General features: G+C 36.3%; 1 protein-coding gene across 4 annotated transcripts in view; it reads left to right on the forward strand.

The window, feature by feature from the left end:
* ANKS1B (ankyrin repeat and sterile alpha motif domain containing 1B) overlaps positions 1-20313 on the forward strand; it is a 414385-nt gene that overhangs the window by 182532 nt on the left and 211540 nt on the right. For all 4 annotated transcript variants that reach the window (XM_071764199.1, XM_071764208.1, XM_071764216.1 and 1 more), the window contains exons 13-14: positions 16140-16723; positions 18747-18819. In XM_071764199.1, the coding sequence (XP_071620300.1) occupies positions 16140-16723; positions 18747-18819 (657 nt within the window). The remainder of the gene's footprint in view (positions 1-16139; positions 16724-18746; positions 18820-20313) is intronic.

Raw genomic sequence — 20313 nt, forward strand, 5'->3', positions numbered from 1 at the left:
TTATAACATTATGTTTTCTTCAAAATGCCTCTTCTAGATGAATATTGCTTTGGTTTTTAGAAAGCTGTCTTGTCAGTGGTCAGCTTTGTCATAGTTCATTACCAACCTAGCCACAGCTTCTGAAACATGGTCAGATAATTCAGAGATGTTCAGGAAGACTTGTTTGCCCGTATTAAAGAAGATGAATGTGGGGTTTTTATTACAAAAATGTGGTGATGAATAGAAGTCTAAGAGCTAAACGGATTGCTGTGGAAAAGAACAAAAAAGGGTCAGGTATTTTATTGAACTTGGGACTCATGAAAACATTGCAGACTCTTGATACAATTTTTTTCCAATTTTCTCTTAGCAGCTGCTGCAAGTACAATAAATAAACTTTTAAATGAACACTGAAGAGCTAGAAACACTGTACAGCCAGAACCTAGCTCTGCTTACACTAAAAATGGCTAAAAAAGACCCTAGAGAGCCTGTTTGTCTTAGAACAAAACAGGAGACAGTCTGACACACCAGATATCTATACTGATGCATGGGATTATTCTTTCCCTAATGCACCCCCAATTTGCCCTTATTGAATCTCATCAAGTTCTTCTCTGTCTTGATCTGCAACCCATTTAGGTCACACTGGATGGCAGCTCAGCCCTCTGGTGTGTTGGCCACTCCTCCCAGTTTTGTGTCATCAGGAAACTTACTGAGGATACACTCTGTCCCCTCATCTAGGTCATGACTCCTTTACCTGATTAAACCGTTTTCGCTTTTCCCCTCTAACTCCATCTGTTTATTTGGTGCAATCTCCATAAATGCTTTTGGAACTTCATGAGGTTTATGAAAATAGATTTTTAGGTTGAAGTTCTCTCTGTAAAGTTAGCATAAGGAAAAGTAGATTCTCTAAGTGTATGCATGATTATATTATAATTTACAATGTTTCTGCTGCCAAAAATAAGTCTATGTAGTAGTGGGCATATGTGTTTGGGATTTTATCAGGTATAGACCACATCCTCAAAAGAAAGGCATGGGTTCATGAAACAGAACAAAAACTCCTTTAATATTCTGCTCCTGCACTTGGACCATTGTGGCTTCTTTTCAAATTGTTGCTTGGTTGAGCTTTGCCTCCTTGACCTGCACTTTTTCAGATGTTATTGGAATTCTTGAAGATTTTTCTTCAAAGGTGCAAAATGATGACTTTCTCTTGTGTTGGTCCAGAAATCAGCTATGATTTTCGTATCCATTTCCAACTCTGAAGAAATTTTAGCTTCCAACTTTTAATGCCTGAGCTTTGTACTCTTTCTTTGGGTTTGGGATGTTGTTTCTTTGTTTGCTTTCAAATGGTTCTGGAGACTGGAGGATAAGAAAGCTCTTGGGACTGAGGATTTTGACCTGAGGCCTGTCAATACAGTTATCTTTGGGAGTCAAAACATGGGCCATACGTAAGATTGCACATCAAATGAATAAGTGTATATATACTGTGAGAGGTGAAGACTGTGAAGGTGTCTCAGATACTTTGAAAAAATTTGGGCTTCATAACTGAAGGTTATCCTGGCTTAACAAAAAGTTGTCTTTAGAACCTAGCTTACAATTCAGAACAGCGTGGCTGGGCTTCCCACATGGAACAGTTAAAAGGTTTGTCAGTGAGTATGGAAAATATTAAGAAAATTTGCTGTTGGCACCACTAAGCTTCTGAGAAAGATGAAGCTTTAATACAAAAAGACATCTGTCATGTAATTATGATAGCAAAGAAAAGCTATTTATCATAGAATAACTAATATGTATTTGCAGATACATTTTTAAGTCGGTATATAGCCTTTCAAAGGTACTTCAGCAACTGTAAATTTTTCATTGATTTTTTTCATCAGTTTTTCCATGATTGTCATGATTGTGATATTGACATTATTATGACTTGTTCCAAAAATTGTTTGTGACAAATCTATAGGCCTAATTAGAACAGTAAAATCAGCTGTGATAATATGGGAGAGTAGCATGGCAGAAATGAAAGACAGAGACATCTAATTTCAGTTATCTTGATCAAATGAGCTTCCTGACAGGAGATACAGATGTAGCAAGACTGCACTTTCCAAACAGTGCAACTCTGGTAGTATACAATAGTTCCCTGGAATTAGAATTCAGGTTCACCCTTAGCTTCTGCTTCTGTGTTTTCCCACTCTCTTTTCCTGATTTGCTATTAATGAATATGTTTTATTTCTCAGGCATTTTAGCTCTTCTTTAAAGTACTCTCTTTTTTTTTTCCTCTTCCAAAATGTTCAAGCAGCTTTTATGTATATTCCATTTAGAATGCAATATGAAATAGAAATTAAGTTAAATCATATGGGTTTTGCTTTTGCAAATGCTTGAGTAAACATTAAATTTTTAAAGAATGATCCTGTGATTGAAACTGAAAGCTGAGTTTCATACTTAGTGTCCTTGGAGTGGGGGCATTATCTGATCTGTACAAATCTTTTTTTAACTCCTTTGGATCTGCTACTGGATGTGCATATTGTTCAAGGAGATGATCACAGAATCACAGAATGTTAGGGGCTAAAGGGGACCTCTGAAGATCATCTAATCCAACTAGAGCAGAATCATATAGAGCAGATTCCACAGGAACATGTTCAGACAGATTTTGAATGTCTCCAGAGACAGAGATTCCAAAATCTCTCTGGGCAGCCTGTTGCAGGGTTTCACCACCCTCACTGTAAAAACATTACCTAGTGTAAATCTACTCTACTGTAGTTTAAATCCCTTTGTCCTATCACTCCAGGTCCTACTATAAAGTCCATCCCTTGCTTTCTTGTAGGCCCTTTGAAGTACTGAAAAGCCTCAATAAAGTCTTCCTGAAGGCAGGCTAAACAACTATCTCAGCCTTGTCTTCTTAGGAAATGTGTTCTATCCCTCTGATCACACTTGTGGGCCTCCTCTGGACTCTCTCCAATAGGTCCATTTCTCTCCTGTACTGAGGACTTCAGAGATGAATGTACACCAGATACGGTCTCAACAGAGGGGCAAAATCACCCCACCAATATACATCTCTCACATCTTGGTGTATAATGATACTTCAAAACCACAATGAAGATAAAATATTTTTACTTGCTCTGAGTCAGACTCTTAAGCTCTCAAGACAAATTAAGGAGAACTCATACCAAAAAAGTCTTATAGTTATTACTTTTCAAGAAGAATTTTTTGAGGGTTAACCATGTAGGGAAAAACCCATACTACTCTGCAGCTCTTCACCTGAGATCTGAGAAGGTGTGTAAGCATGATGGTCTGTCTTTTTTAAGAGTCTTTATCAATGAAATGACTTCTAAAACTAGCAAAAAGTGTCACACTTTGGAAATGACTGATTTCTGCTGAACCTGTGTCTTTCATATAATAAAAAGATTGCTGTGTTGTCTTTATAAAGTATGATTTAACTGCAGTAGAAGGTGCCAGCTTTAAGAAGCAAGCAGTTACTTCAGAAGCAGCAGCTATTTCTCTATTATGATCATGGCATATCTTGGGCTGCTTTAAAATGGTAAAGACAATCAAAGTTCAGATTGATTAGAGATATTTTGTACCTACCTGCAAATTACAGACTTTTAGCTGTTAGGTGAACTTAGGTGAAATGTCACTTAAACTTTACTTTTAAACTTCATCGATCAAATGTCATATCTGTGAAGTTAATTTTTGTTTGGAAACACATAGTGTATTTCCTCATATATTTGTAGATGGTTTGAGGTTAATTTTAAAGTTTTTTCAAGTTTTTACAAATATACACAGGGAAGACTGGAAGAAAGGAATTTGTCATTTAAAAAAGCCTATAAGTCTCTTCTTGCCACAGATTCACTTTTTTGTTTGCCAGAACTGTAGCTATACTAATTACTTCGAATTTTGGCTAACCCTTTATTCTCTGAGCAGAGAAGCTTTTAACAGCTTAATGCCTTGTTTTTCATCTAAAGACTTGAAAAAAATTCAAGTACCTGCTAATTGGGCTAGAGAGAGGCCAGTATAAATGTCTCAGTTGATGGTTCACTCCTTGTTCACTTAAGAACACATCTGTTGTTCTCCTTGGAAATATATAGTGCATATCACTAATTCCCACCAACCTCATCAGCCCTTTCTTTTATGCTGGTGCAGATAGGCAGAATAATTATAATTAAATATCATAAGCTGAAGTGCTAATAGTTTAAGGCAGCATATTCCACAAGTGACCAATTTGACTTTTTTTTTACTGCATTTCTTTACATTACTTGTTTACATAAAAATATTATGCTTTCAAGGCATAAATATCGACTAAATATGTGGCATTTAATCTTCCTATTTTCATGAGCTTCTTGAAAACTAATGAATAATTATACAAACACCTTGCACATTAAAAAATCATTTTTAGGAAAAAATGTAATTTAAAAGCCTAATCAGAAGTTTCTGGGTATAGAGTCCTTGAGCCTCAGGATGGCTCCTTTCTTTTCCTCCTTTTCTTATTCTCTTCTTTTCTTTTCTTCCCTTTTTTCTTTCATATTAGTTGCAAAAGAAGAGCAATAAGATGTTTGTCCACTTTTAATCAGAAAAGTGATTTAAATGTTTCCATTGCCAATTCCATTCTTTTAAAAAATATTTTAAAAATTAAAAAAAAAAAAAAAGTCAACATCTTATAGATTTTGCTCTGGTATGTGTTATGGTGTTCTCTTATATACTGATCTGCTAGTTTGTTTTTTTAAAGAGAGGAAATAGTGACTTCTGTACATTTCTCAGGAGACTGTGATAATTTGATTTTCAATTTATTCCAATTGAAGAATATGCTAATTAAAACAATTGTAATATTGTTACTGCAATTATTTGTTAATTATGATTGACTTAATGAACTAATTCTGTATACTCAGTTCTCCTGAGAGTGTTTGGTGGGTTAGATAATTTGCCAGCACAAAACTTCATCAAAGAAAAGACTGGAAGAATCAGTTTCATTTCAAAGCAAGTTGATCCTGAACCTCCAGGTCTGTATAGCAGCAACAGTGGGCTTGAGGCAATGCAGGCAATTGTCTTTTTCAGGAACATAGTGTATAACATCGTTAATTTTTCTACAGCAGTCAATTTAGTTGAAAAAGGCAGTTGTTTTACAGTCCCTTTGAATCATGTAATATTGAAACAATTCAATTCTGCTTCATGACTTCTCAGCAGAAGTAAAAATAGCAGAACAGTAATAAGGGGGCATTGCCAGCACATGAAAGGCAGGAACTGATTATTTGATGACTTTGGATGGTTTATTAAAAAAGAATTTCTATGCCACAAATTGCCTTAAACATAAGAGTGAGAGCCAAAGTATGTGGCATGCTCAGTGCAATGGACCAAGAAGGTGACTTTTGTAGAATAGTTCTTGAATAGGTCTAAGATCAAGAAGCCTGAAATTTAATTAGATACAAGACAATGGTCTGAGAGGCATTTTTTAGCTGGGTAGATATTTTAGAAATATCCTTCACAAAGATGGGCTGAGGCTTAAAAACAGTACGAATGTGTTGATCTATGGAACTAAGAGACAACTTAGCACCCCAGCTACAGAACAATGTATGTGAGAAAAAAATAGGTCTGTTCTTTCCTACTGTGTTGTATGTATGAAGACATGAACACAGTATGTGTTCACAGTATGTATGAACACAATATGTGTTGTATGACTCATGAAGAACTGAGCCACTCAGTCAGTTTTAATAATTCCTCTTTTCTTTCTGGGTAACAGGGGAAGGGAGGAGAGAGCGGAATGGGACTCTGTGCAAGGAAGCTGAGTTCCAGAGCTCAAACCTTCTTTCTGTAGTGATTGAAAACCAGTATTCCAGAAGAGACAGTTTGAAGCAGGCTACTTGCACCAAGATTAGTATTATACCTGCTGAGAGTGGGGTCCTTTCCAAAACAGAAACAACAAACAGAGATCTTCTAAAAGCTCAAAGGAGAAGTGCAGGCACTTTTGCTTTTGAGTCTGCCATCCAGTGCTGGGGATGTCTTTGAAGTCATTGTCTAGGTGTTATTTCTTCTGTAAAAAATACTGAAGTCTGGAAGTTTGTTGTCATGTGAAATAGAAGAGCAACATTTCTATGTTTTCTGTGAGAAATGCTGAGAGAAACGTGACATGTTATTTCACCTTACCCATGTAATTCTCACAGTCAGGAGACACAATAAGAATGGCAAAAGCCATCTACTTCCTGACTCACCAAAGTGACCAGAACCAGAAGAATGGGGGCCTGTTATACCTTGAAGGCAAATGGTGGTTCTGATACCTTTGTAGGGAGTGTTTGACATGCATAAAGCTCTGGTGTGGCCAGTAGATAAATGCATTACTTTAAACAGAAGTTCATTTTTGTTTTCAGTACAAAGTGCAGCTATCTCCTATGGACCTCCCACTAGAGAAAAGCCCTAACGATCCAATGGATTATGAATAAAATGTTGGGTCCAATGAGGTCCAATAGTTTATGACCTATGTAATAAAAAACCCTATGATCTCTGTCACTTCTATTCCCAGCTCCCCTTTTCTTTCAAAGGGATTAACTTATCACAATATTTCAAAATTAAATTTTCTAGCCATTGGTTTATTCTACAGATATTTTGAAGGGGTTCTTTTAAAAGAGAATAAAAAACCATAGATTATGATGATCCTCTAATTATTTCTCTGCATTCATACAGCTGTCCACTTCATGGTAGCCTGTCTGAATAGCAGTTTTTATTGACTCTGTACTGCTTTTTTTTTGCCTCTTCTCTATCTCTGATATCTTAGATATGCAATCCTTCTTTTAAAATTCTATAACTTCTGACTGTTTTTTATTACAGTTAATAAGTATGGATTATTCCATGCAATTTTGGAGCATTTGTAGTTGCCTGGCCTTTGTCAGAGTTCTCTCTGTTGAGAATCTGTTCCAGGAAGAAGTGAACTCTTCCTCACCTTCATCTGTTGTTTGCAAGTGAAAATGGAAATCCCTAGCTGTGACAATGATGCATCAAGACACAATTCACAACTGTCTGTAAGAGGTACATGTTCATATATCAGCTCACCTTGTATTCTCATGGGACTTCCCTGTTGCTGCAGGTTCCATTCGTCTGCATAGCTACAAAGCAGGATCACAGTGATCCATTCTCTTCTTGCCTGTTCCTCAGGTGAAACATATGCACACTTGCTTCAGCAGCAGAATTGCTTGTATGATAGAGAGATCTGGTTGCTCTGAGTCCTTAACTCACAGGTATAAATAATTATTGATATGTGTTCATCAGTGTTCCTCATACCAAGTAAAACCTAAGTAAATTAGAGCAGAGTGAAGCATTAGTAACATTGCAGGTCTGACTTGCTGCAGATATTTCTGGTTTAATATTTGCTGATATTTGCTGAACTTGCTATAACCTATATAGAAGCATTTACTTCCTCTGCCACTATCAACAGTTTTCGCTGAAAGTAAGCTGCTTCCTAAATGCAAACTATCTTATTGCTCTGTGAGGAAGTTTCATGTACTTACTAAAGATGAGCCAGCAACTGGATGGATCTCTCTGGTGGGGAAGAGTTTTCTACAGCCTCATATTCCTGATATTCCAATCAGGTTGTTAAGCAGGTGGAATCTGGGCTATCAATTATGGGCCTTTAACAGACAATTATGGGCCTATGGGACAATTCCCACTAATACTAGCGCATTTGCTGATCACTTACACTGTTTGCCTACTTACAGTTCCTAGATGCTTCAATTCTTTTATTTATGTTTTAATTGGATGTGTCTTTCTGTATAGAACCCTGTAGTTTAAAAACGTGGATGGCAGATCCTCTGTTTCTAACCAAAAGAACTGAGTTTTATTTTGAAATGCCAAGGAAATACCTCCATAGGAGCTTGTGACCTGCACCTAGTTGATGATTCATGTTTTCTCACGATACTATTTTTTTTAATCACACAAGTATACAAAGCAGTTAGAAAAAAGCATTTAAATGACATTTTCTTACCTAAATCTGCTACTTTAAGGCAAGGAGAAAATTTCTGTAAGTTTTGGTAAAATCCAGTTAACCAAGATATCCTGAAAATAGTCTGAGAGGCTGGTTTACAGCTTCTGCCCCAAGCAGCTGCAGTTTAATAATTTCTCTTCCCTTTTTTCAACTGTTTTTTTTTTTTCAGTTTCTTAGGTGCTGTTTGCTCTGATTTCCATTCTGACCTCTAGCTACTTCTCCAGAGAGATCCAGGTTTCCACCAAGTTTTGTGTCATGTCTCTCAGCCCTTGCTGTCACCTTGGATACTCTATTGTGTCTCAAATGCACATATACAGAGTCACTGAATTGTTGTAGTTGGAAAAGACTTCTAAAATCATTAAGTCCAACTGTTAAACCATCACTGCCAAGTCCACCACTAAACCATGTCCCTAAGAACCACATCCACACATCTTTTAATATCTGGATCGTGACTCTACCACTTCCCTGGGTATCCTCTTCCAGCTCCTGATAAACCTTTCAGTGAAAGAATTGTTCCTAATATTCAATCTAAACCTCCCTTGGTGTAACTCGAGACCATTTTTTCTTGTTCTATTGCTTTTAACTTTAGAGACCAACATCTACCTCTCCACAGCCTCCTTTCAGGTAGCTGTACAAGAGCAATAAGGTCTCCCCTCAGCCTCCTTTTCTCTGGGCTCATCAACCCCAGTTCCCTCAGGTGCTCCTCATAAGACTTGTTCTCCAGACCCATCACCACCTTCATTGCTCTTCTCTGGATTCACCCCAGCACCTTAATGTTCTGAGCACAGTGTTTGAGTTGCAGCTTCACCAGTGCCTGTGTGGAATCACCCCAATCTCTTTCCCGCTTTTCCTGGAATCTGCTTTAGAGCATCTTTTGTGTGATGTGACTTTTCAAAGTAACTGACGTTATTTGTGAAAAGTAAACATTTCTCAGAGATTGTCAGTTGGCCTAGAAAATTAATATTCTTAGCTAAATTCTCTTGCACCTAATTATTTAGATTGGTTTATTTTAAAGATCACTGATGTTCTCTGAATACTTCTAAGAGTAATTTATATGGTTATCTTTTCACATTTGCAAACCCCAAATAAATCACTGGGGAAAATCAATATACATAATTTATCTTTTATTCCTTCAGTTTACCCACCCAGTTAATATGACCAAAAATATGTAGTGACTTGCAAGCTATCTGAAAGACCATAATTTTTAGTGATTAGTTTCAGATCAGCAACATATAAGTAATTATATAAAATTTCAGTAAATGTTCCACGCAGAGTTGGAAAACTTTACAGTTCTGGATGTAATCTGCCATGACTACGTGTATCCACATCTAGAACTGGACCATATTTCTACAGCCAGAGGTATTTTCTAGATTTTATAAAATACTTACATACTTTCTGTCGTTACAGCTTTGTTTCTACTACCTAGAAGGAAATTTTTCATAAGTTAAATTATGACATTTGGGATGGGGGGGTCTTTATTTTCACACTATTTCTTACAACAATACTGATCAATTCTTGCTGGCTTTGAAACATAGTTCTGAGGTGAAACAGAGCATAGATGAGCTTGTATGTGAAATGAGGAGAGGACAACTACTTCGCATACCTTGTAAGTATCTTAAAAATACTATTCAGATCAGAAATATATTAGTTATCAAGGCTAGGAAAGACAGAACTGTATGATCAGTGCAAAGGCCAGAACATATATATTTTATCCTTTCTGCTTTCATCTTATTTTTAGGGAAACAAAATTGTTACATAGGCAAATCCTTCCTTCCAAATATGAGTGTTGAAATAGTTGAGGACCATCTATTTTAAAAACAGCATTTTAAATATCATCCATCATTTTTCCAGCTTCTTTTGCCTTGAGGATTAGTAAATTTTTTTCCCAGTTGGTGAAGGACTTTGTCATTCTTTGCATTTGATGTGTGAAATATCAGGAGTGGAACAACTAATGAGGTTTCATTAGGGTCTTAAAAAAAAAAGGATATGGCTTCAAGATATCATCCGTCACAATCATATTGCTTGGCACTGATTTTAGGTGTTAAGTGTCACCATTTTTTCCTCTTCTATTACTCTTCTCTGCTGTACTATGTTGTCAAATTAACATGTACTTTCTGAGCACAGCCCCAGCCCACACAACTGTTAGCTTTCTACTGCAAGAAGAGATTACCACAGAATTTCTCAATGCAATTATATGTGATCTTTCTGCAAAATTACATTTTGCATCAATTTCCATTCATTTTGCAGAATTTCTTATGAAAGATTGTTTGAGCGTTAAAAAGAAATATTGGTGGTTTTTTGTTTTTCTTTTTGCTGCATCTTAGAATTGGAATATTCTAGTAGAATTTTAGCTTGAACACAGATATTGATTTAATCCAGTGTTTCACTTGAGGGATGTTGAACATTATTTTATCTGCCTGAAATTTTTAGTCCATAAACATGTTAACATGTTAGTTTTCTGGAGGATTCTTATTTTGATTAGCAGGTATAAGGCAGATTGTTTTGCTGAAAAATGTGATGGTTCATGAGAGGCTCTCTGTCATGAAGATGAATAGGAACCATGCCTTATATAGTTTTATAGAAATAAATTCTCATGGAAACGGCATTATGGAGATGGCAACTGCAGCTCTATGTTTTGTTTGTGTTGAATTTTGCAGTTAAAGATTAACCCTTAATGTGATCCATGTAAAAATTACATTTATGTCCCCCCAAATGCAAAATATACCCTAGGCTTATCAAAACAAATTTCTGAAAATGTACATAAGAGTCAACACATCTCTATATGAATTAAAATTAATGCTAATTGCACCAGATCACGATCCTATTACTGAAATTTTGGGCAAGAACTATATTTGGGTATCATAATGTGCTTAGAATTAACAGTAATTACAAACTAATATCCTTCCTCACTGAAAGCTTTTTTCTTCATTAGAGGCTTCATTAGAGGTTCAGAAACCTCCATATGGAGTTATCTTTCCCCTGAAATCTTTCTTATTTTTTGCAGTTCCTGATGGGTTATTGTGAAACAAATGAGTAAAATGTGGATGGTGAAACTACCATAAATGTAGCAATTGTGAGGCAGTAAAATCCTTCAGTACAGTCAAGTGCAGACTGGGTTGTTAAGGGATTGAACTGGCAGTTATGGCACCAATAAGAGCAAACACATCATCCACAGAGGCTTTGTGATTTCTAGGGGACTGTGTGGCTCTGGTAATGTCAGAATGTGGCCAAAAAGCCTGGAGAGAGCTGACACCAACCTTGCAAACTCCCTTGTGGTGGTTTCTTGAGAGTTAGGAGGAAGCAGAGGGAGAAACAACAATCTGGCTGGACACTACTGCTCCTTTTCTAAGTTGCTGGTGGTGACAGGAGAAGCCCACATTCTACGTTAGTTGTTTAGTAATCTGGTTGTTGTGTTTCCACACAGGCCCATGTTACCTTGCTATAACATTAGTTACTGGAGTGCAGAAACATTGCACTGCCTTATCAATGAGCTGGAGCTTGGTTAGAAAACCACATTGTTTGCTGTGTGAAATAATGCTTCCCTGAATGTTCCTAATTGAATTTTTAAATACTTCATATTTTCTGTTTTACACTCCTTCTTGCTGACCATCCCATTATTTGGTACCACTTTGGCAATGCAACCAATATCATCACAACTGAATTCTAGAGTGTCCAAGTATTCTAGTGTGTCCAAAGCAATCATTATCATGAAAATAAGTTGACTTATTTGCTTACCACCATACTGTGAGAGGGTATTCTCCAAATATTACTCTGCTGTGACTGACAGTTTTGTCAATTAACTGAGTGTGTGGAAAAGAGAGTCAAGAACACATTTGGGCAGATATTGCACATGTGCAGAGCGTGCTGCTAAAAACATCTTTCTGAATCAAATGCAAACAGAAATTGAATAGTTTAATAGCGCATATGTCACAATACAGTTGTTACCATAGCTATAGAACCAATTTCTAGTGGATTTTTATTTTACATTAGAAATTTGTGCCATGGCAACACCAAGACCTGTTAAAGATGTAACTGTCATTATAATTTATCTATTACAGCTCTTTTCATTACTATTATTAAGAACTGTTATTCTCCTAAATTTGCTTTAGCTTTGAACATGAAATCTCTTGAGATACAAATGTGAATAACCTGATTTCCAATTTTACATGAATGCATAGTTCACAGTATTTAGTATGTTCCTGATTTTCTTAATGTGGTCTCTAATCTGGGAGTCAGATTCAGAAAATAGATATGAATTTGATGTAGCATCTGTAAATTAGAACTCTCAAATTCTGAGAGTGAGAAATGGTATTCCACAGAGTTTTATATATGTATGAGAAGCAACTGTGCTGGGGTGCACCAGTGTATAAATAAATAGCTGACTGAATTGCAATCTGCTGCCTAAATGCCATTTTGGATTTATATAGCTGGTGATAATAGCAATATGTATCTGTGGCTCTGAGATTACAGCAGAACTGAATTTATTTGTAGTTCCAAATGTGAATGTTTTCCATGCAACACAGATATGGCAGAATCAAATGATTTTCAAAGTACTCCGCTCAGATGGGCAAGCTGTACATGCACTTGTAATAACACTGAAGATCTACAGAAATGACATCTGTTTATGTTTTGGTATTTAGGGTACTATTTACAAGTAAAAAGATAAGGCCGTAAGAAAAGCAGTATCTGGTAAGGAAGGAAGATCTCTTGTTGTTGTTGTGTTTTTTGTTTTTTGTTTTTTTAAGATTACAAAAAACAAATACTCTTGCAAAAAGGAAAAAAAAAAAAATTGTAAGTTCATTTGGGGTTCAGTCCAACAGCTGGAACCTGTTCTCTCTCCCTGGCATCTCCACACACTTTCTTAAAGTCCATTCTTAGAAGGCATTCAAAAGCCCATGAGAAAGCAAAACTGGTATCATTAACTTACTGTTCGCTGACTGTGGACCAATGCAATATAATTGCATATCTTATAAGTTCTTCATACCAGTTAAGTTGGTTGAAACAAATAAAAATAAAACACCTAATTAAAAGGTTTAAAAGCATATGATGAAGTTAGGGGATAGAATAAAATAGGAATGCAGTCTGAATTTTTCAGATACATCAGTAGATTGGAGATTCATTATATCCATAAAGGACACTGATCATCAGTACAGACAACTTAGTGAAAAGATTTTTTCAGTACACAGCAGTATTCAAAGAACAAGAATTACTTTGTTATGTTTAAAACAGATGGAAATAATACATAAAATACCATATTCTGTGCATCACCGCTAAGCATCGGAAGAAATACTTATGTCTTAAAATTTATGGCAGAAATATGTGACAGCAAAAAATCACAAATCTCTGATATGGGTAATTACTAAAAGCTGAGAAGGACTATTTTCTATTATTTTTTAATATGAGTACATTTGCCTATATTACTCTGTTCAGGGTTTTTGATACCTTAAGTTCTCAAGACTGAGATCTTGGACACTCACATGAGCAATGAAGACATGTAGTTGCAGTTTTAGATATGATACAGTTTGAAGTTTGTTTAATATCTCATGCTCTGAGGTGACCTTATAGCAACCTTCCAATACCTGAAAGGGGCCTACAAGAAAGTTGGGGTAGGGCTTTTTGCACAGGTGTGTAGCAAGAGGTCAAGGGGCAGTGATTCAAAATTTGAAGTGGGGAGAACTAGATCAGATATTAGGAGGAAATTCTTTAATATGAGGGTGGTAAGACACTGGAACAGGTTGCCCAGGGAAGTTGTGGATGCCCTGGAATTATTCAGAGCCAGGTTGAATGGGGCCTTGAGGAATCTTATCTAGTGGAAGTTGTTCCTGCCCATGGCAGGGGGTTTGGAACTAGATGATCTGTAAGGTCCCTTTCAACTCTAGCTATTCTATGATTCTATGATTAAGCATCAACTGCATTAGGATACTAAAATAATAATATAAATATGTATTAAAAATGCAATAGAATCAACAGTTATCATTGCCAGAGTCAAAAGATTCAGAATTTTAATTGGATCTTTAAAGGGTTGGTTAGAAAGTAGGTCTGGAGGTCATTTAGTCCATCCTTCTGTTTGCAGCAGGACTGTAATGTGACTTTTTGTAGCCAGGTCTTGAAAACTTCCAAGGATGGAGATGCCACCCCTCCAGATAACCTGTTCCAGGGCTGCAGTGCAGCAGACAATACTGCTTGCTACTTAACCTTCACCATAACCACATACTGTTTTTTCCTGATAACCCCAGTCTTTTTCAATGCACATTATAGTTGTGTTTTGTATCATTCCATATCATGGGATGAAGAAGGCATAGCTATGAGATCTTTGCCTCCCTGATCATATACTTCAAAAGGCCCTTAGTTAAAGCAAAGGGTATCAAAGAAAAGAACTGATGGCTGAGGCAGCTGAGCACTGCACGGAGAACACTTTATCTCTGCTGGAGCTTTTGTTATGCTGATCAAGACAGACCAAACTTTATCCAAGTAGTCATTAACATTGCTCCTTGGGTTTTTTTTTTTGAATACTGAATTTGAGATACTAGGATTCTGACTGAAGTCAGCTAGGTGTTCCAACTGAAGTCAATAGCAGCTATGCTTTGAAAATATTCTGTCTTATGCAGCATTAAGTGTTATGAAAAAAGTGAATCATAAAGACTTTCAAATTGATTGCCCCAAAATTGTGTATATATTCAGCATTATCTTCTTGTGCCTTATCTCCCATTTATCAGATTAGAATGGTATTACATTTCAGCCTCACCCTTGAAGGACAGACATGCGAGTTTGTATTTGTGAACCTCTTAGATAATGGCTATTAAAATAATGGTGCTGATTCAGCTGACCAGCAACAGAAACATATAACGAGTAGCAGCACTCTCTAGTATCCACTGACTTTATCAATCTGATCTCTGACTATGGTGGGGGGCTTGCATTCTTCTTACCCATGTAGACAGGTAAAACAAGATGTCTTAATCTAGAGCTGAATCCCAGCTACTTAGTTTTTCTTGTGAGGGAAAAACACCGAAGTCATTATTTGCATAATCTCTTCTTCATTTTTAGGTTCATCTACAAATAATTCAGCAACTTTCAGAAATAAATTAAAAAAAGTGAAAATGTCCCTTGTCCTTTTTCCCTGCTGTTTTTCCCCAAACCAACTTTTCTGGTGTTTTTGGTTCCTTAAGCTTTGTCACGTCCCACATTCAACCTTTTGGCGTAACAGCCCACATCTTTTTAGCTAAAAAATGTCTTAAGCGTATATTCTAGTCAGTTGTTTCCCAAAGAAGAAAAGTAGTACATGACTAGAGCTGTGTATATAGTCTTGCACTTGGAGTCTACACAGAATTTTTCGCAGGAATAAGATGCATGCATTTCTCTTTAATGAAGTACTTATACAGATGCAGCTGTTAGTGGGGACAGTTATTCTGAGCAGAATATGCTAATTGAATGTCATGTGGACAGAGTGCTCTTAGTGACTCAACACAGAAAAGATGCATAGGTAGGAAAAGTTCTCTCTTTTTTTTGTTCTTCGAATCCTGGCAGCAATGAGAGTAAAAAGAGCTATAAATTTTTAATAATCCACTTTGAACTGTGCCAAAAAGTGTATTTTTATGTAATTCCTTTTTGTGTGTGTATGCTAGATTGCATATAAAACTTGTTTCAAAAAGACTTGATTTCCTATTCTTTTTTTTCAATGACTCTGAATCTATTCTCATAAATTCCCCGAAATAAAACCAACACTCAGATCTATTCTTCAGAGACTGTCAGTAAAAAGTCATCATCGTGCAAATTCACTATTATTATAATGAATATAAAAAGAAAAATTACTAACTATACTCCCGACAATACTGGTTTTTCATGTGTTTTACTACCTACAAGCCAACTAGCTAATTCATCATACTAAGCCGTATAATTTGTACGCATTTCAACTCAATAACAAATTAAAGTTGATGGAAGAGCAATGACCTATTTTATTTTAGAAATTTGTTTTTTTTTTCCTGGAATCCACATGTAGCACTGAGTAGTTTTGGCTGTTCTTCAAGCAGTCAGGATAAAATAGTCAAATTTGAGGAGAGAATTGTTTTTTGAGAGACTAATAGATCAATCCATGACATAAGTATCTTTTGTTTCTGTACATAAGAAAGAACGAAGCATCATGCGAAAGAGAATAAGGGCCTTGGCATTTGCAGTATTTTACCAGACTCTTTTTTTACAAGTCTCTCTCTCGTTTCAGAGCGTCTTTGCCAGGGAGAGACATCCACTGAAAGTGAGCTTCCTGAAGGTCACCCCACTGAACAGTTTGCAGGTTTACTTCACGGATCATCACCCGCATGTGACCCACCTGATAATCCTCTCCAGCTGTACAGCAAAGCAAGCCAGTGCAGCGCTCCCCTAGAGAAAAGCATTTTGAGCAAGAGCACAGCACAGCAGATCCACCTACGGAAAGAAAGCAACACTGATCCTCCTGTTAAGAAAAAAAAGCCACCGGTTGTAAACAGAACCATATTTCACACTAAAGCTAAGCCAGTAGAAAACCATACCTTGGTTGGCACGTCAGCGAGGATAAGTGAACAATGGGTTATTACCACTGGGGGATTTGTGGAGCGGGCGTGCACACTTGGGAGAATAAGATCTTTACCAAAGACTTTGCTTGAAATGCATTTGTGCAAAAATGTTTCGAAATCTGATTCTAATCTTATCACCCACCCACCAAATGACAAAAAGGCAAGAAGCAACTGGAGTGAACCCACACCGAGCCAGCAGACCTCCAAAGGGAATTCAGAGAGAACACCTTCCTTCACATCAGAATGGGAAGAAGTAAGTTTTGCTCATTTTTAAGTGCAAGGAAATATATGGTACTGTGAAAACGTTGCTATTGTTTTCAGTTTCAGAGGTGACATAGAAAGTGAATCTTCAACACTTCAAATCCTCAGAGGGGGTGTCAGAGTGTGATGCGTGGTAATTTGTCAGCTGGCACAAAATACAACACATTTCTAATCAAAATGCTGCACACTTAGTGAAACCTACTGTTTCCATAGTGAATGAAGTTAACCAGAAGTAATTCTGCAATTTGTTGTGACACTGAAATTATTTTCTACTAAAGGCCTCACCTCTAACACTAATAAAATTGGTAACATTATTTGTAGCCATGCCCATTATTTACATACTTGCTAATTATTTTCCGCCATGGCAATGTCTGCCAGCAAGAGACAAGAGAAAATGACAGGAATGAAAAGCCTAAGGTTTTTAGGTTGATTATGCAAACCTACCCCATATAACACATCCCCTAAGTGGAATTTAGTCTGTCTACAGAATGCTTGGCATGGACCTGACTATTGAATACACTTACAGCTACAGTGCATTAGAGACTGCTAAAAGAAATGTCTACACTGGGTTTGTAGTGCACATGCTTGTTCATACAAGAGACTGTAGTTTAGGTTTAGAACTAGATTTAAAATAATGTTTACACACCTTTTTCTGTTTTGTTTTGGTTTGTTTTTTCCTCCTGTGTTAAATTTCAAGAATGTGAATGATTCTTCTTAAGCATGGAAGTTCCCATCTTACTGAGATAAATGATGAGTGGGAAATTTTTAGATCTTTCCTGGTATTACAGAGAAGCAAACATTCCTCTTTAAAACAACTGCTATACGGCCATGTATATGTCTCCAAAGTGCTATTTTACTTCAGAGAGAACCCAAAGCTTGCTTGTGTAATTGGTTATTTTTCTAGAAGAGGTTCTCAGCTCATACAAATGACTGATTTGATAGGGTAGCTGAAGGTAGCTTTTGTTGTAAACAAGATAATGTCTCAGTGGAAAGGTACTTGGGCCCAGGTTTTGATCTTGATAACTTGGATACATTGTTATGAAATCCTGATATGAGTCAAGTCCCAGTTTGACTCTTTAGAGGAACATTAAGGTTTGATTATTCTTGAAAGTAAGAAAAGTGTAGTTTCTTTACGAAAACAAAAGCAAGCAAGAAAACAAAAAACACTAAAAAAACCCCAAACCCCAACAAAGCTAGGAAATCTAAATCTGCAAATGCTGACATAATTCCTAGATTTTCTCCTGTCACCAGTGACTAGTAGATAGTTTTAAAAAGGAGATATTTTTTCCTAATAGTCCTACTATTAAGTTCAGTAAAATGAGGTTCTCTGTGTCTGTCTTCTTACATAAAACCAGCCTTTTGTTTCACTTTATGTTTTGTCCTGTACTTACAGAAGATAAAATATAATAATTTTTGCATATTAAGTCCAATATAATTCAGAAATGTGCGAATGAGTTTTGGGATCCCTCTGGTGCTGTTTGGCAGATAGTGTTGTTCTGCAGTCTGTGAGGACCCAGTAATTGTTAATTGTAATTGTTAATACCTGTTCAGTGGCCTTGGGGCAGATGGGAAAAAGGGAGCTAAATTCTCTGGAAATAACTGAACATTTGTTTTAGTACTTCATAACACACAAAACATCATTCTTACTTATTGATATTACTGCTTTAATAGACCTCTAGGGGTTACACCTAGATGACCAGAGTTATAAGTGTAAAGGGCACTGCACTGTAGAAAAAGAAATGCTAGTCCCAAGCTTTAGCTTTTAGTAGAACACAAATGTTGCAAAATATTAAATCAAAGTGGAGAAATTGCCTACCTTTGATTTTAGCATTTTGTGCTATTGACTTTTGTTTTCCTAATGAGAGTAATAATGCCATGAATTTATGCATGAAAAACTAAAATACAATAACAAAGATTGTTATCAATTAATTATATATCCATCATTTTTCATTATATTATTATACCTATTATATTATTATATCTATCAATTGTTTTCACTCTTCTCTCTTTTCTAGATTGATAAAATCATGAGTTCAATAGATGCTGGAATTAATACTGGACTGGGGGAGATGAGTGATCACACTAAAAGTAAGGAAGAACAACTCTTTAATTTTTACTTAACTCTCTATAAGGAAACTCTGGATGAGATATTGCTAAGTAATCCACCATGTTGAAATAATTTGTATGTATTTGAATTCAGTGTTTACTGTTAGAGTGTTTACTGTTAGAGATGCATTAGGCCCAGTATCCTGGAGCTGTTGCTTTAAATAGCATATTGGAATCATTAATGTTGTTTTGAAATCTTACCAGAAAAAATATTCCATTAATATTGGAAGTCTTTCTACTAGGGTGATATTTTCCAATTTTTCGCATCTGAATTTTCTTTGGGATGAATGTACTCTACATATATATAATCCACTAGCTGCTGACACTTTTTAAAGCATTATATTATCTGAAGTTGCTTCAAGCAAAGAGTTGGCACAGGGCTGAAAATGTTGCTGACAGCCAGTGACTGGTGTTAGCAATGACAAGAGAATTTCCAAACCTTCCCTACCATGATGAATTCTAAAAACTCCAAGTCATTCCCATTCTATTGGTGTGTCAGCATAAAGCTGTTCAACTGTGCTGATAAGAATTTTGGAAGTATTTTACTATGTCTTCTTCCTAACTTGTGGAAAGAAAACTGACTTGTACGTCTGAATAACTTGGTCTTGAGGTGAAGCTATATTAACTCACCTGTACTGGTCCATCCCTTCTAGGAACTGACAAAATAGGAAAATAGAGAAAGTAACTGGTCTGATTTGAATACAAATATAATTGCAGATGAAACAAACAGATTCAGGTTATTTTCTTCTGAAAGAGTAAGGGGCAATGTCAGGATAAGTGCTAGGCATGGCGTCATGTCAGGTTCCTTTTTCCTTTCTGAAACTTGTAGCATTTAAAGGAAGAATTATTTCCAGTAGGAGATAGCTAATAATTTCTGAAGCTATTATAAGTAATTCAGGATTTACTGCTCATTATTTTTATCATGGTGGTTGATACACAGGCATCAAGTGCAAAGTCAGGCTTCCATGAAGTTCTACATCAAGTAAGAGCTGTGAAAAGGAGACATGAGCTACAGTTTTTTTTTATACAAATATGCATAGCTCAGTGATGTCTAAGTGCTACTTTGTCCCTTCCTATGACTGACCATTGCTTTTCTTTTTCTACTTTTTCTTTTAAGACTGGAAAACATCTCACAACTCTTGTCATCACCCATTTTGTGGCTTCTACAGTGTGCTTAATTTTTGTTGGCATTCAAATGTGAAACTTGGTTCTTCAGCTCTTTCAGTTGGCAGATCTACTCTTTCCTTTGCTGATTATTTTCTCAGAGGGGACTCTTGAGTCTCAGCTTTTTTCTATGTGGTGTGCAGCTTCCTGCAAACCAATATTTCTTTCTGCCAACTCTTTAATGGTCTTTAGCCAGTTAAGAATGATAATTTGATTTTGCTCCTAATGAAGAAATCGAACTATTTACTATTGCTTAAAATATAACTACTTTTCTTTAAGTCTAGTCAATTTTGCTCTACATGCAGACAGCAG

This window comes from Heliangelus exortis, chromosome 1 (genome assembly GCF_036169615.1).
Source record: "Heliangelus exortis chromosome 1, bHelExo1.hap1, whole genome shotgun sequence".
Lineage (NCBI taxonomy): Eukaryota > Metazoa > Chordata > Aves > Apodiformes > Trochilidae > Heliangelus > Heliangelus exortis.